Source organism: Paroedura picta, chromosome 4, assembly GCF_049243985.1.
Source record: "Paroedura picta isolate Pp20150507F chromosome 4, Ppicta_v3.0, whole genome shotgun sequence".
In the NCBI taxonomy this organism is placed as follows: Eukaryota; Metazoa; Chordata; class Lepidosauria; order Squamata; family Gekkonidae; genus Paroedura; species Paroedura picta.
In genome coordinates, this window is record NC_135372.1 from 127,296,717 (window position 1) to 127,320,143 (window position 23,427).

General features: G+C 46.1%; 1 protein-coding gene across 1 annotated transcript; it reads right to left on the bottom strand.

Annotated features, from left to right (window-relative positions):
- Positions 1-905: 905 nt before the first annotated feature.
- On the bottom strand, positions 906-22,569 carry UBE2V1 (ubiquitin conjugating enzyme E2 V1). Its single transcript, XM_077335603.1, has 4 exons — positions 22,411-22,569; positions 7,569-7,717; positions 4,612-4,737; positions 906-2,973 (listed from the first exon to the last, which is right to left on the bottom strand). The coding sequence occupies exons 1-4, from the start codon at positions 22,430-22,432 to the stop codon at positions 2,827-2,829; spliced, it is 444 nt and encodes a 147-aa protein (XP_077191718.1). The 5' UTR covers positions 22,433-22,569; the 3' UTR covers positions 906-2,826.
- Between the last annotated feature and the right edge of the window lie 858 nt (positions 22,570-23,427).

A 23,427-nucleotide genomic window follows, 5' to 3' on the forward strand; every position in this document is an offset into this window, starting at 1 on the left:
CCAGCTTTGGCAACTGCAATGACTTCCCAGCTACAGTTCAAGGACGCCACTAAAAACTCGGAACACTCAGTCCACATTTCTTAATTTTCCTTTGGCATCTAACACAATATGCATCCTCAAAACAAACACTTTACTATTAGCCGTGCAGAAATGATCAAATTAAGTTGTCTAGGAATACCTGCCTCTTGTGGCGGAGAGTGGTAAGGCAGCAGACATGCAGTCTGAAGGCTCTGCCCATGAGGCTGGCAGTTCAATCCCAGCAGCTGGCTCAAGGTTGACTCAGCCATCCTTCCGAGGTCAGTAAAATGAGTACCCAGCTTGCTGGGGGGGGGGGGTAAACGGTAATGACTGGGGAAGGCACTGGCAAACCACCCCGTATTGAGTCTGCCATGAAAACGCTGGAGGGCGTCACCCCAAGGGTCAGACATGACCCGGTGCTTGCAGAGAGGAATCCCTGCCTACAAAGCCAGAGGAAGTTCCCAAGTTGGAAGTGTTATGGAGGCGTATCATGCCTCACAATGAGCATATAAACCACTTGTCATAAACGCATTTCCAGGCTGTAAAAAGGTTTTTGTGTGGCTTGCTCCTATTTAACTGTATTGTATTTAGAACATCCTTGGGATCGATTGGCACAAGGGGAACTGAGTCAGATGAGGGCATGGCCCACAATCGGCATCCAATGTTCCTTCAGGATCCACGCAAAATCTCAGGAACACTTTCCTTGTTCCAAATAAAAACCTGGAAATATTTGTCAGGACGCAGAATCAAACCAGGCTGGCAGGGAGTAAAATGACATCTCTTCTCCGAATAAGGTATAAACCAGTGGGCAGAGGAAATTTCTGTATGCGTAACCTCCACAGATATGGCCACCTCTAAGCATCAAATGCAGTGACAGCACAGTAATATGAATGCACACTTTTTTTTTATTATATTAAAATCAGGCAATGGTCTGATACAATAAAAAGGCTGCTTATGGAATACTGTTAATTTTTTTTTAATTACAGAGGATGTTAAACCCTTACAACTAATATCTTCCTCAAAAGAGTTAATGGAGACATCAATTATTCATTGACTGGATAGCTGCTACTTTTAAATGTGACTTTTTAAATTTTTTTTTTTACACAAACACTGAATTCCCCCCCTCCCCCCATCAAACTTAAAAGAGGACACGCTAGATTGTTCGCATTTTAAGCTTGCATCCACGTTTCAGCAATCAATGGTCCAAAACAAGAAGTCCGAAAAGGAAGTGATTTTCCAGGAAGAGTTGCCGGACGAGGTCCCTAACCCCACTACGGGTGACGTTGCCGTCCTGCTCTTTAAGAAGGCGTTCTCATCTCTCCAGTGTGCTGCGGCAAAAGTCTCTTTTCCATCAAGTCGATTTGTCTGTTACAGGGCCAGAAGTTTTACATGCACAGAGAGACGAGCCGTTTACACGGCTTTCGATGGCGATGGAACTGACCTTTGGCTGAGGGCATGGAGAGGAAAAGGAACTGGAGGGTTTGCTGCAGGTGTCTACGTTTTAAAATCCCTGTCACATTTTGGCCAGCTTAGCAAGCTCGAGCGATCTTTTCACCGTATCAAAAGCCTGTCTAGTAGCACCGGCCGCGGCCAGCTTGGTGGCGTGGAAGCAGAGCCGAAGGGCAAAGGAGGGGAGGATGCCTGTGAGCCAAAAGATCAAAACAAAACAAAAAAAAACTACCTGGACGCTCTTGTTTCCCCAGGCGGGCGAAGACTAAATCCACAGCTTAAAACAACAACAACAACAAAACAAATCAAGCAGGCTCTTTCGCCAGCCACTTAAACCTCTTTTTTTGGCCAGGGGTGTAAAGAAAAGCATCGCAGAAGGGACAAAAGAAAGCAGCACCCCAGCTATGACAGAAAGGGAGAGAGGAAGCATGGGAAGTGCCCCCCCCCCCGAGAGGGGTCAAGAACTCTCATCCCACAAGGACCAAGCTATGAGGGAAGGGGTGTTGTAGAAATACAATCTACGTCTTCGTACGAAAAAAAGGCCTTGCTTCCCAAGTTTATTGGGCAGACTATAAAGAAAAGGAAAAAAGCCACCCACCCCTAGAGACATTCAGCCTTGACTAGAGCCTGCACAAAGGAAGGGATGAGTGAGGAGGCCACTGCAACCTGTTAGTAGTCTGTACATAGCCCAGTGCAGAACCGGGAACTGAAGCCTCTGGGTACAATCCTCTCGAGAAGCTCTCCTGCCCAAACTCCTTTAGAATGAAAAAAGGGGGGGGGGGGTTTGGCCGCAGTCCCCGTTCTTGTCTCCAGGGGGAGCCGGAGCAGCGGAGCTTCCTTGCGGATTGGGCCCTTCGTGTCTACTCTAATAAATAGCCCTGAGCACCCAACTCTATGGCAAACAGGAGAGACAGAGAAAGACTGAGGGCGTAAAGGGGCCGAGAGAACAGAGACACACCCAGGCCGAGCGCACAGCAATGTGATTGTGTGACGTATGCTTCTTCTTCTTTTTTTTTTCACAGTTGAGTTCAATGTGCCACACCAGTCTTTTGACGGTAATCAGTTTAAGTACTTTTTTTTTTCCCCCTCTTGATACCAGAAGTTCAACTATGTGGACAGTGGTTAACACATGACAGGATTATTTGTTATAGCACAACTTATTTTCAAAATGGGGGGGGGGGGAAATAATAATTAGTATCATTTACAGTATGTCAAGAGAGGCTTTTTCCTTTGCATGGGAACTTTCTTTCCAGTACTTGGAGGTCTACAAGATGCATCTAGAAAATTTACTACTGTGGAAAATGAAAAGAGCTTAAATTGAATGAAGGGGCATGATTTTTTTTTCCCTGTTTGTTTTCATTAATTACTGTAACATTGTCCTTCCGGTGGTTGAGGGAGTTTCATATTTTCTTTAGACATCATTAGACGCCGCAGCTCCTGCAGAACCACTTTGATACTATAAGAATTCTGCCATTTCGCTAGGACTGATATGGCTCGGGGATCCACCTAAAAGCAAACACAAAAAAACCACAACCTGTTAACCTCCAGCAGCATCCTGATTTCCCTTTAGACAGCGGAAGAAACGCAAAGCATCAACGCCAAGATCCAAAGAAGGCACAATTTGCACCCTCTGGCTGTTTGCAGAATAAAAAGAATTTAAAGCAGCTCTTTTGGAATCTTACTGAATGAGTTTTAAGTCAGCAAATGAAACAACTAATTTTTTTAAGTCAATTATTTGGTTTGGTGAAAGCTGAGAGCCATGGTTTGGGTTTCCTTTAATGAATTACGGTAATAAACGCTTAAGGTCGCCTTTCCTTTGATCCTGCAAGGCTCTGAACAGGAGTCCAACAGCACCGTAAAGAATAAACTCATTTCTGGAAGGGTATGAGCTTCCGTAAGTCTGAAGAAGTGAGCAGTGACTCACAAAAGCTCATACCTTGCCACAATTGTTGTTAAGTCTTTCAAGCTGCTGCTGGACTCTTCTTGCTCTTTTCTGCTGCCACAGACAGACGAACACGGGTATCCATCTTGAGCAGCTCTGGTTTAGAAACCGAGCTCACGGATCAAACGGACATCTGTACTGCAGTTAGGAAAATGTGCTGATTTAAAGGGATCGCTTAACAGACAGATGGAGCCTCAAACAGCTGTTTTGTCAGCAGACAGCCCTCAACACAAAGACACTCACTTTTAATGCAAACAGAATAGTACATGAAAGGTTTTTGGTCTTTTCAAAGAAAAGCTCAAAACATAAAGCTCTAAGAAGAGATGAGGCTGTTTCCACATGTTAAATGATTCTCCACATTGTAGCTGTGCAGACAGAGGCACCCCCACAGCCAGCAGAACATCTGCACAGCAACTTTCCCTGTACTTCTTTTTTCTCAGCCCTTTGAGTTACCATGTTACTGCTTTCCTTGGTGGGGGGGATCTTAAAAATAAAAATGGTAACTCACAGCACAACAGCATTACACAAGCTCTTAGCACAATCTGCTAGCTCTCGTCTCTAGCCCTTGTCGTTGGGAAGCTATAAGGGGAAAGGCATGCAAGCTGTCAATTACTCAAGCCCCACTTAAAGCTCTTTGCGGCAGGCAGGGAAAACGGCTGCTGCAGGGCCTGAGGCAAGGAAAACAACACTGATGTGGGCAGGACCTGAAAAAGTGTGTCTGTCCCCGTCCATACAGCTTCCAAATTCAATTTGCCCATGCTCCTACCCAGAAACCCCTCCTCACAATCTGATCCCAAACCAACCAAGCCTACAAAAGCATGGTTAGAAGTTATTGTTGTTGGGAAATGTTGTAATTCTTATTGTATTAAGTTATTGAACCCACTGCTGTTGTTGTTTCTGATGCTGCTGATGTTATGAATTGTCGTGTATATCCCTGCGTTTTGTATATCCCCGAGCCTCAGGGGAGGGCGGGATAGAAGTATAAGAAATAAACAAACAAAACAGGTTTGGGAAAGATAATGGCAAAGTGGGAGAAAATAAGAGAAAAGTGTCTCTCTGCGTGCACATTCCCCCAAACAATGCTGCAGTAAGGAAGTCAAGGCCAATATAACACATCCACATACAGAAACAGCCTTCTCTGCATGACTCTTATATAAATCATATAAATCATGTTAGTATTAAGTAGGACAGAAGAAACTTACCACTCCATTAGAACTATTTACTCCATTCATATTAATTTTTGTTACAAATCTTACAAATGGAGGTGCTTCTGGATATTTAGGCCCACATTCTATTTTAAGGCTGTATATTCTGTTTTCATAAATTGTCTGGAAGAGAAGAACATCAAGGTCAGGTGATTCTGCACTGAAGGAGGCCCACATACAGGAGAGCCATGGAATGAACAGCTTCGTGACAGATAGAGATCGGGCAATGCAGGTAGCTCTGCTGGAAGCCCTCATGCGTCTGAATTAAGCAACTGGCCACTTTTTCTCCTTCCTTGGCTGAACTGACACATGTCCTACCACAGGGGTAGTCAACCTGTGGTCCTACAGATGTTCATGAACTACAATTCCCATGAGCAAACGCTGGCAGGGGGCTCATGGGAATTGTAGTCCATGAACATCTGGAGGACCACAGGTTGACTACCCATCCTACCACACATACACACACCCTGGACAAGCACTCCTAAGATTGTCTGGTTCGTTTTTGAAATGATCAGGTCACTCAAGGGAAGAAAGCATTGGGAGGACTGTACCGGTGCCAGGAGGGAAGAGCTGCAAATCAGCACACCACCAACACAATCCAGACTTGGGTCCATTTTTGCTGGGGCTCAACAGCATCTCGGGTTTTCTTTCGTTTCTCCCTAGAAATGCAAGTCCTCCGCCTCTAGGGGGAGCAGAGGGGAACTGCCAAGCCTTTCTTCCACAAGCCAAGCAGCCTATTCAAACAGCAGAACCCAAGCTCATATGGAAGGTAGAAGAAGAAGAAGAGTTGGTTCTTATATGCTGCTTTTCTCTACCCGAAGGGGTCTCAAAGTGGCTTACAGTTGCCTTCCCTTTCCTCTCCCCACAACAGACACCCTGTGAGGCGGGTGAGGCTGAGAGAGCCCTGATATTACTGAAGAAGAGTTGGTTCTTATATGCTGCTTTTCTCTACCCGAAGGGGTCTCAAAGTGGCTTACAGTTGCCTTCCCTTTCCTCTCCCCACAACAGACACCCTGTGAGGCGGGTGAGGCTGAGAGAGCCCTGATATTACTGAAGAAGAGTTGGTTCTTATATGCTGCTTTTCTCTACCCGAAGGGGTCTCAAAGTGGCTTACAGTCGCCTTCCCTTTCCTCACCCCACAACAGACACCCTGTGAGGCGGGTGAGGCTGAGAGAGCCCGGATATTACTGAAGAAGAAGAAGAGTTGGTTCTTATATGCCGCTTTTCTCTACCCGAAGGGGTCTCAAAGTGGCTTGCCTTCCCTTTCCTCTCCCCACAACAGACACCCTGTGAGGCGGGTGAGGCTGAGAGAGCCCTGATATTACTGAAGAAGAGTTGGTTCTTATATGCTGCTTTTCTCTACCCGAAGGGGCTTCCTCTCCCCACAACAGACACCCTGTGGGGTGGGTGAGGCTGAGAGAGCCCTGATATTACTGCTCGGTCAGAACAGCTTTATCAGTGCTGTGCCTCCATTACAGTGACCAAACAAGTCTGTCCAAATTAACAATGACATTAAGAACAAGCAAAATCTATTCAAAGCACAAGCACATGAGACCTTACACCTTCAATAAAAGTTTGTTGGCCTTAAACGTGTCATCGGACTCAAACTCTGTTCTGTGACTTTAGATAAACTTGGCTACCCACCTGGATCCATGTCACTCATTGGGGGAAAGGAATTACAGCAAAGGGTCTTCTCTTCTGAGTGAAGAATTCACCAGGTGCCCACTGAGATCAAGTACCTGAAGGTGGGTGCCTTTTTCTCATCTACTCAGTTTCTGCTAGCTGGGGCACAGCTAAATCTGAGGAGGTGCAGCAGGCGGAGGAAACGTGAAGATGGCAGATGGAGGCAAAGGGGTTATTGGTGAGAAGCTTAATATAGCACATCTCCCATTCCAGGCAGAGGGCAGTGAGGCACTGGAAGGAGCTGGGCAAGAGGTCAGCCGCCTGCTGAAGGGACACCACCGAGGCAAAATCCACTCAGACTCTTCCTTTCCTTCTCTTGCTTCTCCACATGCTCAACAGCTCCTGATAATTCTCTAGCCTTCTTACCCCTTTCCTTTCAGCTCCTCTAAGGAAGTTACCAGTCACTACAAAGCTTCCGCCCTCATTCTGGGTGCAAAGGACGAGGGGAGGAGGAAGAAATGAACCATGGAAAAGGCAGATGGAGCCATTAGGGAGGGCTGGTCCATTTTTGAGTCCCAACGCACAAGTTGGGAAACAACTTTAGATGGGCACTGAGTTCTTCAATATAAGTTACTGAGTTCCAGAGGCACTGAGTTGTGTCTACTCCATATCTCTCCCACAAACCTAGTTGACTTAGCATACAATTCCCATATGGGCAATGAATAAGCAGCTCATCTGGACAGCAGAAGGCAGACTAGACTGCAACCAATTCTAACATGAGAAATGAGGTGCTTTCTGAATTTTTACAGTTGACCTTCTCCTTCAGTCTTTAGCTCCAAGCACCACAAAGCTGGAAATATCTTCATATAATTCCGTTACTCATGCTTAGTCACTGCACCACAGCATTAAGTACCAATTACAGCAAAATGAAAGCCAGTCCTGAAGGAAAACTGTGGAATTTACATCCCAAATTTAAAAAAAAATCTATGGGAAAAGATTGCATTAACTCCAAAACAAGAAAATTAAAAATGTTGGGGGAAGGGCTGTTTAAAAAGGATGGGTCATCTTCAACTCACATACAAGTTTAACAGTATGCAAAATTGCCCCCATTCGGTAACTGGTGGGCTCTGCTTAGGGGTTAGGTCCGTTTAGAGAGGCCTTTGGAATACACTTTTACATCCCACATTCTACAGTTCATTTGGTATGACCGTTCTGGAGCAGAAAACTGCAAGCAAAAAAGACTAGCAAACCAGAACAACAGAAATCTATCCCAAAAAATGCACTTTATGGGGAAATCGGGGTTTTTTTGGTATATCTTTAGTGATGCTTACTCTTGGAGGCCCAATTATCATGCCTGTCCATCTTGTAAGTGTCATATCTTCGTCATCTTCAAGACCCCAGCTAACCGTGCCATCACCTACTCCTTTCTGGCCTTCTTCAAGTTCTTCCAACAGTCGAAAATTACGAGGAACTTTTACTCCTTAAAAAAAGAAGAAGAAAGAGGCATTAGAAGCTTTTGGGGACAAGGCATGCAATCTGGATGGCGGCTTTCGGAATTGCTGTTACAATTCTATTGGTATTCTTTCCCCTTCTTTGCTTCTCTAATATCAATGTACAGCTATTTTAATTAGCATAAAGTCAAAGAGAAAGAAGACGCCACACTGTTAGAGGCTAACCCATTTGCATCTCAAGTTTCCTCCTGCAAAAGATGGGCATTCAATTGTATTTAGCAGTTACACTTGGTATCACAAATAAAGATCCGCACAAAGCATGGAATTCATCCACTACCCCAAAACAGTGCCTGCCTCCCCCCACTCAAGACACCCCTCATGCCCAACAGAAGACCCCCTGGGGCAACTTACCCCAGCTACAGGGTAAGAAGCTCTGTGCAGCTACCATCTTGAAATCCCCCCCCCCCCATGCTGTGGTACATCTGAGGAGTTCTCAGTGTACAGTGCTTGGGACACTGGTTGGGAAACCCTGGGTCAAGGAGTATGGTAGTCCCAATAGTACAATTATCCAATTTATTCCTCCCCCCCCCCCCCCCCGTGAACACTCATCTCAGTGAAGTTTGGAAAACACTGCGAAAAATGATGTAGAACATTACACTTTCCAAAACAGCAGCACTGAAATCTAAAAGACAACCAACCTGCTAAGTCTTTTTAACAGGGCACAGAGTGCCCAGGAGAAGAAAATTTGGTTCTAAGTGTACTTACAAGCAAAACAAACATGCACAGGCCTGAAAATGAGACAGGAGGCCGTCAACTTGCCTTTGATGGAAGCGGTGGCTGTGTGAGCAAGAGACTAAACATGAGACCAGGTCAATCAATACGGCAGTGACAGTGAGCTCAACATGCAGAAAGCTAGAACGAGGTTCTGCTTTACTAGATTAGACTATCAGGAAACAACAAATGCTGGCAAAAGAAGATAAATGCAAGTAAAAGGAAGAAAGGGCAGCAGCCTCACACCTTTCACTGGATACGGATTGGAATGAGACCCCACTAAGAACAGCTCTCCCAAGCATCCTTTATTTGCATCAACCCTGTAAATCACTACAAGCTGTTTAGGGCATTCCTGGCTGAAAAGCCCCAAATACAATGAAAAGCCCCAAATACAACAAAAGCTGTCATCTACGCTGTATCTACGTTGGCATCTTGCCAACCAGAAACAGAGTTAAACCTAATATTACAATGGAAAAATAAGCAGGGAACTTTGGCATTTAATTGCTTACTGCCTACAACTTAATACCGTGGTCCTGTCCTTACTGGTCTTGGTGTAAGAAAAAAAAAGAAAGCCAAACCATTTTACCTACCCGTGCTGTGCCTAGATTTGTGCTGAAAGGAGGGAAGGTGAATTTCACTGATTCCCGCCATCCAGCATGGAGCTTTGATACCCCCAAGTTATTCCGGAGGGATCCCAACCCATAGTCGAAGCATTTTGAAGGAGCTGCAGGAAGAGAGGAACTGGCAAAAGATCCCCACCTATGGCTCTAGAAATCTAGGTGGGATTCAAGGCAGTGACAAATCCAACAGCATTACACTTTCATACCAGAGTTTATAACAGCTGAAATTTGGACGGTCAAAGCTGTGATCCAAAAATCTGGCTTTCCAGCTTTCCCTCCACGTTCTGTGATTCCACCCATAGCAGGAGCTTCTACAGTAGCACAACTAAGAATCACCAGCGGCTTTTGCCAACAATCCTTCACCACCTGCCGCTTTCCCATTTATATTTCTTTATCTCTTTGGTGCAGCCACCCCCCCCCCCCATGCTTCTTCCTCGTAAGTTTGAGTTTAATAGAACGAATAACATGATACCATGATGTGACTTTCCCTTCCTGCACCATATATTGTTAGCTACCAGCACAAGGAACACACTGGCTGTGCAATAATTCAACCAACAAATACTGAACTGGATACTTGGTCTGAAGCACGCATCATAGACTAACCTAGATTTATGGCACAACATCCGAAGTGGCACAACAAAATTTGATTGTGCCACAGATTTGTATTTGTTTGCAACATCAATTCCTTGTTTGCTCCTAGTAGCAGCAGATAATCAGCGATCCTCCCTGGGAATGTGTAAATCCCATTTCGTTATCTCCGTCATGCTCTGCTTGTGGACTCCCCAGAACACGGATTGGCTGATTCTGGACCAAGTAGCTGCCTTCCGCTAAGTTTTTCAGCAATGGAAGAAATCTTGGAGCCAAATTATATTATTATTTCCCCAGACTCAACATGTGTTCCCAAGGAGAGTCCAAACTATGTTGTGTCCTCCCCCCACCCCCCAAGCCATTTTCACATGTGAAATTTTTTGAAGTGGGATTCACTTCTAGATTTGCCATGGTCTTCAGATCTCACTTGCAAAGCAGCTTCCCACAACTTTCACCCTCTCCAGCACAAAATATAGGAATCATCCATCAGTTAAGACTGAACACGTTTATTTCTCACATTCAATCCATGGCCTAACTACTTTGCAAACACCGCAGTTTCCCAATACAGTCAACACCACTTTGTTTCACACTATAAAAAGATTCTGAAATTACTTTATGAAAGTTTGTAAAGCTCAGATTATAGCATTTCCCTTAATTTTATCAATTATTCTGACTGGATGCTATTAATTTCCTCCTGTTTTTTTTTTTTTGTTTGTTTGTTTTTGGCAGGGGGTGCATTGCATGGTTTTCTGGATGTTTATTATTAGACTTTATTTATTTTCATTCTTTTCAAACTAATTCTATTGAACATCTTGGGCTACCTTCACAGAGCTGTAGTCTTCAGCCTTTTTAAAGCTGAGCTCTAACTTTGTCAGCTTTCAATGTACAGGACAAATCAAACATATATCCACTTCCTTAAGATCAGATTCAAAAGGGTAGCCATGTTGTTCTGAAGTAGCACAATGAAATCAGAGTCTAGTAGCACATTTAAGACCAACAAAGATTTATTCAGGGCGCGAGCTTTCGAGTGCAAGCACTCTTTATCAGACTATGATCTCCTTACATGACAGGAAATCAATTCTGTTACATCAGTAGACTGTGTCACAACCAAATACAGCCAATGGATGAATGTGTCCGTTCCATTTGTATGTTCCGTAATGATTTAAATTCCCCTTGAAAGCACATTTAGCCTTTGCAAATCAACCCTCAGAGCAAGTCTGGGCTAATTATTTCAGCACAATGACCCCCAGCAGTATTTGCACAGCGTCACAAAAAAGTATTGTCACCTTGCTTAAAGCTGCTGTATTAAGGGTGTCCCTAACTTGCTGTATAAGTGAGTGGGTAAAAAAGGAGCAATTTTTACCAAATCTGTCACAGAGGTAGGGTGTTGGTGACTTCTCAACTAGTCGCTGCAGGCAGAAGGGGAATCCAACTAGCAGACAACAACAGTGACTCCCCCTCTCCCTTGCAAATGTGCGCATGCCAAAGGTCCATGGCTCAGCAGACATTGCTCAGTTCAGAGCACATGTTCTGCATATTTAAAGTTCCAGGTTCAGGACCCTGCATGCTCAAGAGGATCTCAAACTGCCAGACCCCTGCTTCATGTTCAGATGACATCTTACTACGGCTGTTATCACACCGCTTTCCATCTTATGAAGCATTAACTTCTTCCCAGTCCCTTATTCTACTCAACCTTATTATATTTGAGTAATATGGAGACCTGCAAAAAGAAAAAGTACGAAAAGCAACAGCACAGCCAACTTCCAAGTTACTTCAAAACTCATTAGTAAGTGCCGAAACCTTAGTTGTAGGGCCAGAAACACGACATTTATGGTTGTTTTGATTTTTTGTTGTTAGGTGTGAAGTCGTGTCTGACCCATCGTGACCCCATGGACAATGATCCTCCAGGCCTTCCTGTCCTCTGCCATTCCCCGGAGTCCATATTTAAAGTTTGCACCAACTGCTTCAGTGACTCCATCCAGCCACCTCAATCTCTGTCGTCCCCTTCTTCTTTTGCCCTCAATCGCTCCCAGCAATAGGCTCTTCTCCAGGGAGTCCTTCCTTCTCTTGAGGTGGCCAAAGTATTTGAGTTTCATCTTCAGGATCTGGCCTTCTAAGGAGCAGTCAGGGCTGATCTCCTCTAGAACTGACCGGTTTGTTCACCTCGCAGTCCAAGGAACTCGCAAGAGTCTTCTCCAGCACCAGAGTTCAAAAGCCTCAATTCTTTGACGCTCGGCCTTCCTTATGGTCCAACTTTCGCAGCCATACATTGCAACTGGGAAGACCATAGCCCTGACTAGACGCACTTTTGTTGGCAGGGTGATGTCTCTGCTTTTTAGGATGCTGTCTAGATTTGCTATAGCTTTCCTCCCCAGGAGCAAGCGTCTTTTAATTTCTTTGCTGCAGTCCCCATCTGCTGTGTTTATCAGTTTTGATTACTTACTTTCAAATCGTAGGCTTGTAAAAGATTCATCTAGCATAGTCAACATAGGGATGTGCCGTTCCACCAGCTCTGGCCTCATGGAAGGTAGTTCAGGTAGCTTTTCTTCACCCCCGGTCAAATTCAGCACACCAGCGAGGAAGGCATGGAACCAAGCAATGCTCTTTTCCCCTTTAAAATCACAACGACGTGTATGCACACCTTGTTTTCTCGCTTACTGAAAAAGAGACTCATTCAATGCATCTTGGCAGGCCCGTCACAGCTGCTTAACAATATCATGTGAGTGTGCAGGAGCTGACAAGTTCTGGCTTACCACACTGCCGTTCTACCATGTGGAAGCCACTCACCCAAACTGGATCTTGACAGGCAGGAAGTACATTTCCCTTCAGTCTCTTTCAGTGAAGAACCTCAGAGCCATGGAGGGAGGGGGGGGGGGACAGAAGGAAAGTAATTTTGCCTTGCTCCTCCAGCCAACTGTAAACTGCAAAGTCAGCAGCTGCAGAGGATTAAGGGCATGTAGGCTCCACAGGATGAAAGGCCACGGCCCCACATGACCATTGAATTTTATACAAACAGACCAATCCAAGAATTTCCTGTAATGTCAAGTAAGAGCTTGAGAGAATGCACCAACTGGAACACCAGCACAGAGGCAGGATATGTGGAACATTCAGCTGGCCCTGTGATAGTGTAACACCAGTAGCACCAATAGACATGCTAGTGCAAGTACTTAGGACTCAAGAGGAAAATCTTGCCATATAAATGCAAAAGTGTCAGGGGTTCTCCCATCTATCTTTTAAAAGAAACATTCAGCCTTCTTTTCTCAGCTAGTGCGATTACCCCTTTATCTCCCACTTGAACCCCCATTTTCTTTTTCCTCCCATTTCTTCTTTTACATTACTTTCTGGTAGTAGTCTTTAAACCCCACCCCCAAATTGGAGGGGCTTGGTGGTAGGAACAAGTCGGGTGTAGTCATATCTTTTCCCCCGTTCCTCCCAAGATATGTATAAAGAATTTGTCTGGGTGTATTTCTGGACACTATTGGTTGGTGTAGTGGCCAGCAGCAGCGGTTTCTAACCTGACGAGCCGGGTTTGATTCCCTGCTCCTCCACATGCAGCCAGCTGCTTGCCACAGCCTTAATAGTGCTAACCTCACAGGTGTCTGTTGTGACGAGTGGGTGGGAAGGCAATTGTAAGCTGGTTTGAGACTCCTTTGGGCAGTGAAAAGCAGAGTATAAGAACCGATTCTTCTCAAATTTTCTTGTGCAGACATTCTAATTTTGGGACTTTTTCCTATAGCTGCCATTTTCCAAGATGGCAGCCATGATAGTTCAATATCTAAAATCCACAGGGGATAATCATTTTGCTGTCAAAGTACATGTATTTGAGATCAACAAAGCCAAATACTCTACTATATTTGTCGTGGAGGCAGCCATTTTTCAAGATGGTGGACTTTTTCACATTCTTGTAAGGAGCTGATGTTGGTGTCAAGCTGTATGCTTCGGGGATCAATGAAACTGAATGTACTATTTCTTTTATTGTGAAAACAAAGCAAAGTTTTATTTTTTTATGTTTGTAATATCTGGGGGATGATCACTCTAGAGCAGCGGTTCTCAACCTTTGCCCCACCGTGACCCCAACTGCGGCAGCGGTGGTGGGGGTGGTGCATACAAGCGCATGTGCAGCCGCACTACAATCAGGTAGCAGAGTGGACGCAGCCAGGGCCATGGCTCTGCTGACTGTGGCTACCTTCGCTCACCTCTGCCCACTTCCGGCTACTGCCACCTGCCTCTGCCTGCGGCCACCGCAACATCCATCAACCTGGGGACCCCGTGGACGGAGCCAGGCAACCCCAAATGGTTGAGAACCACTGATCTAGAGAAACTTTTCCCGTTGTTTGTGATATTGGGACAAAATGCAGCAAGAGGCTTAAAAATACGGAACATTATTTATTCTGCTGCCTTAAATAATACCATTAATTTATTATTTAATTTAAAATATAAGCTGTGTTTCTTCCTTACAGAGCTCAAGGCAACTTCTAGTTGATGGCCGGGTACTATCAGCCCTCCACTTCTGCCTACCCTGGGAGCGGGAATTAGGTTTAGTCGCCGCTGTTCTTGTTTATTTTATTGCCTATTGTTATTGTATTGTGCTTTTAGGGGTTGGTTTTATGGGATTTTAACACACACTGCAACCCGCCATGAGGCTTGTGGGAGTGGCGGCTAAGAAATTTAACAAATAAATAGAATAAATATTAATAAAATACATTGTATTATTATTGTTAAATGTTATACAGTTACTTGTTACTATCAGTTAATAATATTAATGTTTTAATTAGTTATATATAATGTTTTCTGTATAGTTTCTTCAGTTCCATGTAAACCGCCCTGAGCCTTCGGGGAGGGTGGTATATAAATGTGATAAACAAACAAACAAATAAAATAAAATAACATTACATTAGAAAAACAAACCAAAATTTAAAATCATAGTTTAGGATTGATTTAACTCAACACAGTTCTAAAGCCAGTTTGGTGTAGTGGTTAGGAGTGTGGACTTCTAATCTGGCATGCCGGGTTCGATTCTGCACTCCCCCACATGCAGTCAGCTGGGTGACCTTGGGCTCGCCACGGCACTGATAAAACTGTTCTGACCGAGCAGGAATATCAGGGCTCTCTCAGCCTCACCCACTCCACAGGGTGTCTGTTGTGGGGAGAGGAATGGGAAGGCGTCTGTAAGCCGCTTTGAGCCTCCTTCGGGTAGGGAAAAGCGGCATATAAGAACCAACTCTTCTTCTTCTAAATAAACTGCTTCCTAAAGATCAAACACGAGGTGGCCAGGCACACCTCCCTGGGGAAGTCGTTCCATAATCATGGGGTTGATACCAAAAATACCCTCTGTCATGTGTCCATCAGATGAGCTTCTCTGGTTGACTGGACAGTCAGGAAGGCCTCTCCCAACCATGTTCTGAATGATCACGCAACTTCTGGGGTTTCTCAAAGCCTGAAGAATGTTTAAGGGGTTTCTTGATGGCAAAAAGGTTGAGAAAGGCTGATGTAGCAGCCGTATCCAGCACTAGCCGAAGCACTCTTCAAGAGCAGTCCTAAGTACAGCTTATGGCAATTTCCCAATCAAGATGTAACTAAAGCATGGGTTAACATGGCTGGATCTGGCCAATGCAGAAACGGATATGGCTGACACACCACCCGAAAGTGGACAGAAGCTCTTCAGAGCACTGCAGCCACCTGGTTTTCTAAGACGACTGCTGTGTCAAGCAGCAGTCCTAGGTATTGAACCTGACTCTTCAAGGGGAATATAGCCCCATCTAAGACAAGAGAGATCTGAAGTCCGTGGTCTGCCATGCTACTAACCCTGAGAACCTCTGTCTCATCAGGACTTTGTTTCAGCTTGTTCATCCATTACTGATTCCGAACAATAACAACATCCTTGGAACATAGGAGGTCCCTTCTCCTTCAGGCCAAGGATCGAGTCTCGTTGCCAAAGGGGAAACATGAACTAAGAATGTTGTGGGGTTTTTTGGGGGGGGGGGTAGCCAACCATTGAACGCAGGCAATCCCGCCCCCCTTCACAGACTTTTTGGGTTGGGCATCCGAGCCGGTGAATCTAAACCAGAAGCCCAGTGAACTGTAGCTGTGGCGTTCCAAGTCTTCCCTTGCAGGGCCTGCTTTGGACCGAGCAGCAGCCACAAGTCGGAAGTGGCGAGGGCCTGCAGCAGTAGCCCCAACCCCTGATGTCCCGTTTGTAAAAAAGCTACACCTACGTAGGGGGTGGCAAGCTCCCACCCCCACCTTGCGCAGAGCATGGGTGGGATGGTAGCCGCCCACCTTTAACAGCCCAGTGAAAAGAAAGGAAGCGGGGGGGAGCACATCCCCCTGGGAAATGACTTCGTATCTCATGCAGATGGAAGAGCTGGAGAACCCAGCAAAACGACTCCAGGACGAACTGCATAAGTGCAGGTATGCCAGGGATCCGAATGGCCTAGACATCCCAGTGGGCTCTCTTGCCCATCTTCTGCCTCCTTATTTGTTCTGGCCAGGGGAACAGAGTTTGGGCTCTCATGCAACTCTGGAAGTTGCCTCTAAGGGCCCTTTGGGGCCAGCCCCCTGCCTAGTGCATTGTCAAGTTTGGCAACCCAGACATCTGCAAGAAAATTGCACAGAGCTACACACTTTTCCAGGGAGAGCCTGGCACGGCCTCCCTGCCAGCTGTCCTGATTCATCTGCCCATCTGCAGAGAGCTCTGCCAGGGGTCCTGAGGAAGTCCAGCTAGTGTCTCGGGATTCATCCACTGAACAAAAAAACAGATACAAATCGGATTCCAAGACGTGGCCTGCTTGGGATGAGTGAAAACTAGGGCAGTCCAGGTGCTATTGGACTCCATTTCTGTTGTGCTACTTCAGACCAACACTTCTCCCCACTTGAATCTATCCTTGGAACAAAATCTCTCTTATTACTCAAGTATAGTACTGCAATAATACCCTTGTCATCAATGACAACCCAATTTCAATAGCAGGCACGTGTACTTCTTTGGACTGGTGAGGATTCATTTGGCAGGCACACTGCTGCAGGTCGGTTTTCTTCTGAGACGAGGTCCAGAATGTGCTCATTGGAACAGGAGTTCAGGAGAGATATTTGCTAACCCTACAGTCCCAGCGCTGTGTGCTCTGCCTTCTTTGCAGCTACTGCAGAGGACTGGGGTTAAGGAAATCAGGAGCAATAATGAGGAAGCTGATCATCGCATAAACCATGCAAACTGGGCAATCAAGCATTGTGCAAAGCATGTTGTAATATTATGATACAGGTGCAGTGGAGCTATTGCTGAGGTACATGCTCACCTTCTGTGGCAAAGGTTTAGTCCAGGGGTAGTCAAACTGTGGCCCTCCAGATGTCCATGGACTACAATTCCCATGAGCCCTTGCCAGCTAACGCCAGTTTAGTCAATACTGAAATGACGATAGCTGCTGCCTTGGAAAATGGCAACTGCAGGAAAAACATCTCAAAATTGGAATGTCTGCCTAAGAAAATTTTAAAGCAATAGGGTCCTGAAGCACATACACACACAAACAAATTCTCTGTTGATATCTTTTTCTTTTTTGCATTGTATATGGTGAATCCGAACCAGGACTAGTGGGGTTTGCACTCTGTTACTATATATTCCTTATTTCTATTTTTCAATAATGTGACCAATACAAATCTGATACAGTGAAAAGCACTAGCGTGCCAATGCTTCAATTATGACTGGTGAAAAATGGGTGTTTGTAAAAAAAAAAAAAAAAAAACAGAAGGGACTTCCAGCAAATACAAGCCTAAAATGAAATTAAACAATCAGCTGCCATTTTATAGACTGTTGTGAACCCTACTTCTCTTTTGAAACCCTAAAGGGAAGAGCAGAGTTACAAGTCAAGGACTGCTTTTCATTTCCTTATGCAAAAATTATTTCCTGTGCATCATGTATTTAAACTTGTGTTCAAATTTGCCTCTGTTCTAATGTTTTAAAAAAGAATGTGAAAGTAAAACCAATTTCGCAGTTCCATTGTAACCAAGCAACGTAGGAAATCCTGGTACAGAAGAGCAAAGTAGAATTTGAGTACTGTTTGGAGATTCAAAGTGCTTTAGTCAGTCATACACAGGGGTTTTTTTTCACAGAAGGTATCACTGTCATACTGAGTGCAGGCATTTTATCAGCGGGCTTGTCAAAAGCTATTTTGCTCAACCAAATTAATTGCCCTGGAAATACAGATAGAAGACTTTGTTATCAGGAGCTTCAAGCATCAGATTTGGATCCAAGATCAGAAACTCACCGGGTAACCTTGGGCCAGTCTCACACTCTCAGTTCAGCCTACCTCAAAGGGCTGTCATGAGGATTAAAGGGGGGCAAGTACCACCTGCTTTTTTAATGTGTGGGACAAGGAAATATAGAACTAGTTACAACTCAACAGCAGCTAGAAGAATGTACACTACTACAAAATTTGAGTCTACAGCTTCACCATGTTTGATTGGAATGGTACAGACAATTGTGGAAGACAACATTATTAAAATGGCCAACCTCTTATAAAGGAAAAGGAAAGAACAATCTAACCCAGGGGTAGTCCAACCTGTGGTCCTTCAAATGTTCATGGACTACAATTTCCATGAGCCCCTGCCAGCATTTGCTGGCAGGGGCTCATGGGAATTGTAGTGCATGAACATCTGGAGGACCACAGGTTGACTACCCCTGAACTGGACATTCTTCATGGAATATATTGGGATATAAATGGCATGCATAATGTACAACTTTATGTATTATTTTCTCTGATATAAAGTCATTTTTAAAAGAAGAGCATCTAAATACACCGCTGAGTGCTTCAAGGAGGGGAAGCTGAATTTGATAAATATCCCACCAATCTAGAGCAGTTTTTTGTCAGATTTTGTCCAATAATCTAAAAAGCCTTGATTATATCCAACGGGTAAAAAATACAGGAGGATGTGAATATGTGTCAGAAAACCCTATGAGACATGTTGATTACTGCATCAGTGACAATTAAGGTAAGGCCACTTTGGCATTTTATCAGCTGATGACCTCCCAAGTGACTTTTAAAAGGAATTAAAAGTTATCTTAAGGATTAGAGTGAAGGATAAATAAGATATATTCCATCAGAGAAATGTGCTGCAGCCAGCATACTTCACTGATGGAGACAGAACTCTACTTTAAGCATGAAAATGTATTACACGGGATAATTCCAGGCTCTCTGCAGGTCAGTAAAAATGAGCCAAATCAGCCTCCCGTGTGCTTTGGCTGCACTGGGCAAGAAAGTGTTGGCATCAGCATTTTTAAAATGTTGTGATCCCTGTTTCTATCCAGAATTCCAATTGCCAAAGGAAGCCCTTCAAATCACAACCAATGTCACCTGCATTTTAATTCTTGCTGTACAAATAATCAATACCCCAAAATGAAAGGTCCATAATTGAATGACAAAGTTATTCCCTTTCAACTATATTCTGGTAGGATTCTCTTGTGCCTCTGAGTATTCTATATCTCTACATGAAGCATAATTTCCACTCTGAGAATTAAATTTAAGTTTCCTCTTTTACAGATGGCCCATCCCAGACTTCTATTCTAGGACATGGCTTGCATCTCTTCCATGTGGTATTTAACACCTTATATTCTGCAATGAAGGTTGACTCAGCCTTCCATCCTTCCGAGGTCGGTAAAATGAGTACCCAGCTTGCTGGGGGGTAAACGGTCATGACTGGGGAAGGCACTGGCAAACCACTCCGTATTGAGTCTGCCATGAAAACGCTAGAGGGCGTCACCCCAAGGGTCAGACATGACTCGGTGCTTGCACAGGGGATACCTTTACCTTTATTCTGCAATGCTGTTTTCAGGATGTTAGTACTTCTTCTTACCTGAGCTCTTTTAGAAATACTCTTCTAAGGTACAGTTTACTACTGAAGACCACAACTGAGATAATCCAGCATCTTAAACAATCAACAAGCTTATACAAACCATCTGCCTGTAAGTGAACACTCAAGAGAAAATTCCAGCGCAGGAAATCCTGCTGCATTCCCCATGTTTTTCTACCCCCATGTTTAAAGGAAAATCCTACAAGACCTCGTTGCTGTAAATCACTCCCACAGTTGCTGGATTCACTCTCACAGCTATCCAACAAATTGCATCACTATTATTCGCTATTAATCCAATTTTACTGGGGGGAAATGCTCTAAATTACAGCACCAGAGGCACCTGAATTCACACATCTCAGATCCAGCTGCCTACAGACAGGAAAGGGACCAGAAATGGATGGCATTATTCCCTTCCAACTAAATTCTGGTAGGATTCTCTTGTGCCCCTGTTCCCTACCCACTCCTTGTAGAAACCCAGAATTCAGAGAAGGGTGACAAAAAACCTGAAGACACAGGACCTGCTCTTTAAGTGGTCCTAGATCCAGTCCCCTAGCATCCTTGGTGAAAAGATCAGGTGGCAGGTGCTGAGAAAGACCTCGTGAACAGCCATTACGTATCAGAATTGACAATGTTGTGCTACAAAGAGCAGTGGTCTGACTCAATGTTAGATACATGTCTTTACATGTTCAGAACTATCCTACAGCAAACAAACAAACAAAAAAACCCTGTACCATTACGCTCTCATGTCCTTTCTCCTCTGCTGTGGACATTTAAGCTCACCAAACACTCTTCGCACAGGAGTGCCCAAACTGTGACTCTCCAGATGTCCATGGCTGGCAAGAACTCATGGTAACTATACTCCATGGACATCTGGAGAACCACAGTTTGGCTACTCCTGCAGTCTAGTGCCTTCCGGAAACCAAACTGCACTGGGGTAGGTGGTGAACTGGGACAAAATTGTTGGCTTTTTTCAACACATTACCTGACTAATTTTCACACTAGCCCTGTAAAGCAATACAGCAAAACCACAGTACAAGCTGGCGTGGGGGGGGGGGTGGGGGAGGGTGCTGTAGCTGAGAATCAGAAGCCTACATTATTCAACAGCAGACTTCCAGAAAGGGTCAAATCTGAACATATCTACTCGTCATCATTCAGTCTGTTAACCACCATGGGTACCTAATTTCTGGAAATTGTAACTAGGCTACAGTGCCACATCCTGTCAAAAAAACAACACACACAACAGCTAAACTACAAAGAAATCCAGCCCAATCCTCCATGAAACCATATCCAGCTCCCTATCCCAACCCTTCCCCACATCCCTTTCCAAGAAACCATTTCACTCCAAACCTTCCTCAACATACCTTAGTTTGAAAAGAAAGAAAACCCTCCAGGATCAGATTAAAAGGTATCTAGCACAGAAGTCTGCATCCAACAGCAGGCAGTCAAATGCCAACTGGAAATATACAAGGCATAATCAACAATGCCTTCCCTTAATATCCGCCTCTGAACATGGAAGTTTTTCATAACTAATCTAGCTCCAATACATATCCGTTCCCATATACTGACCACCCAACACTCCCTTCAGAACGCATGCAAAGCTATAGAGACAACATCTTACTGGGCTCCCAGATCCCTCCCCAAGAAGCAAAGATCCTGAGCTGATCAGCCATGGGACTGTTTATATGCTTATGCTGTTAAACATAGTTCTCTTGGTCCTCCCTGTTACTCATTGGTCCTGAGTTATATTGTATTGTTCCATGTTCCTTCAAGTTCCATGCAAACCACAGGGGAGGGCAGCATATGTTCCACATAATATATTTCTGGGAAGGCCTTGAAGGAGGAGTGTGTCTCATGGCTTAAGTGCCACTCAGGGTGGTTGTCCCACCCCCGAGTGCCTCCTCCTCCCACCGGCTTGCCTGTCTGTCCAGCAGCCAGCCAACTGCCTTCTGTCCAGCCAGCCAACTACTGACCACCCCCTACACCTTCCACTTCCCTATCTGAGGTTACAGATCCCTGCTGCATGAGAGCTGCCCCTGCCGGTGAGTTCCCTTCCTGGGGGCCTCCAGCCTTTCCAGGTCCCGGAGGTGGGGAGGTGGGGAGAGGCCGTCCACAGAGTTCTTCCACCCCACCCTGACCTAGCGCCCATTGTTTTCCTGAATGCAATAGGCCTGGCCCCTAGAAATAAGAATATAATAAATAAATGTGGCTCACTGGCTAATGTATCTCCTGTTCCCACCTATGCTCTCCAACCATTTATTCAGACATACACCACTTCCCTATCTGGAGGTGCCATTCCACCCATCTGTGTCATTCCCTCTGCCCTCCATCGCCAAGGCTTTAGGGGTGCTCTACGTTCAGCTAGGGAAGTCCCGTTCAGAAAACCAAAACCAGCCTTCCTTCCAGGCATCTGAGCCAGCCTGGCTAACCGACATGGTGTTTGCATGAGCCGAGCTAACCCCCACCCGCCCCACACACACATACATGCACCCCGCACGTATCCAAGGATACAGTGCCCCTAGACTGGGAAGCTCTATCCAGCCAAGCTAACTCACGCACCCCCTTAGCCCACACGGCTCCTTCCGAGTCTCCCCTCCATTGCCTCGCCATGAGGTGCTCCCCAGTCCCGAGGAGGGAGAAAAGAAGGGAGAGAGCCACCCACTCCGCCAGACTGACCCATGGAGAACCCCAACCTTACCCCCCCCCTCCCAGCCCCACAGGAGCCTCCTCGGCCGCCGCCCCTCGGGCCCCGACACACCCAGCCGGCGAGCCCCGGCTCCGGAGCGGGCGGCGGGCCCGGCGCTGCGCCTCCCCGCCAGGGCCCGGGACAAGCGGGCCTCCGCCTCCCCGGCGGCCCCCCCCTGGCCCAGGCAAGCCGGCCTGCCCGGGCTCCCCGGCCCCCCGCTCACCCGAGCCCGTGGTGGCCGCCATCTTGCGCCGCTGTCGCTGCGAGCCCGGCCTCCCTGCCGCCCACGTCACCGCAACGCGGGAAGGGAGAGGCGGCGGCGAGGAGGATCAATGGCCCCGGGAGCAGGCGGGGCGGGCGGGCGCAGGAAAGGAAAGCGAAAAGAGAACGGGGGGGGGGGGGAGGAGGAGGCGGGGCAAGATTGGTTTTCCGGTGCAAGAACCCCGGTGGGGGAAAGGAGCCGCTCGGGAGGGCCGGGTCGAGGCGGAGGGTGGGAGCCGCTCCCGGCTTCGTTTTGAAACGGGTTCGGCGGCTCGCCGGGGTTTAGCGCGACGGCGAAGGGAAGCGAAACCAGCGCATGACCCAGAATCGCATGGCCGAGAAAAGCCTGCGCGGGAGTAGAGCAAGACGCGCTTCCCTGTGAGTAAAGGCTGACTTCCGAGTAACCTCGTGCAAAGGGCTGGTGCTGGCAAGGGAGACGCAGAGGCAGGACGTGATCCCCGGGCTCCTAGCCCTTCAGAAGCCACCAGTCTTGTCTTATAGCCATTCATACAAAGGCCCTCGGCTGTGGGATCCTTGGCAGGGCTACTCCAAAGTAAGCGTCGTTTTAGTCCACGGAGCTCCTTCCCGGGAAACTGTTTTTAAGGACGGCAGCCTTAATTACGAGCCTGCGGTGGTGACTCACCCCAATTAGCCTTCCTGTGGTAGCAACTAACACGAATGAATGAGAGCTTGGGTGGAGGTGTGGGTGATAGCTACTATCAGATTTCCAGCTACCGCGTTGCCTCAGTGTATTCTTCAGCTAATAAGCAAGGGATAAAAGTCCGGGACCAGCCGAGCAGGGATGCTCTGCCAGATCCGTGCCCGGAATAGGATTCCCAGCCATGCACAATCCCAATTTGGATCGTGCTGTGTGGGGGGAAGTTTCCCCTCCCTTAAAGGTAAAGGCAGGGGTAGTCAAACTGCGGCCCTCCAGATGTCCATGGACTACAATTCCCACGAGCCACTGCCAGTATTCGAG

Excerpts from the sequence above, each read along its gene's own strand:
- UBE2V1 (XM_077335603.1), bottom strand. The coding sequence starts at position 22,432 with ATGGCGGCCACCACGGGCTCGG. Across the intron at positions 7,718-22,410 it reads GGCGGCCACCACGGGCTCGG|GAGTAAAAGTTCCTCGTAAT; the intron begins GTGAGCGGGGGG and ends TCTTTTTTTAAG. Across the intron at positions 2,974-4,611 it reads TAAATAGTTCTAATGGAGTG|GTGGATCCCCGAGCCATATC; the intron begins GTAAGTTTCTTC and ends GTTTGCTTTTAG.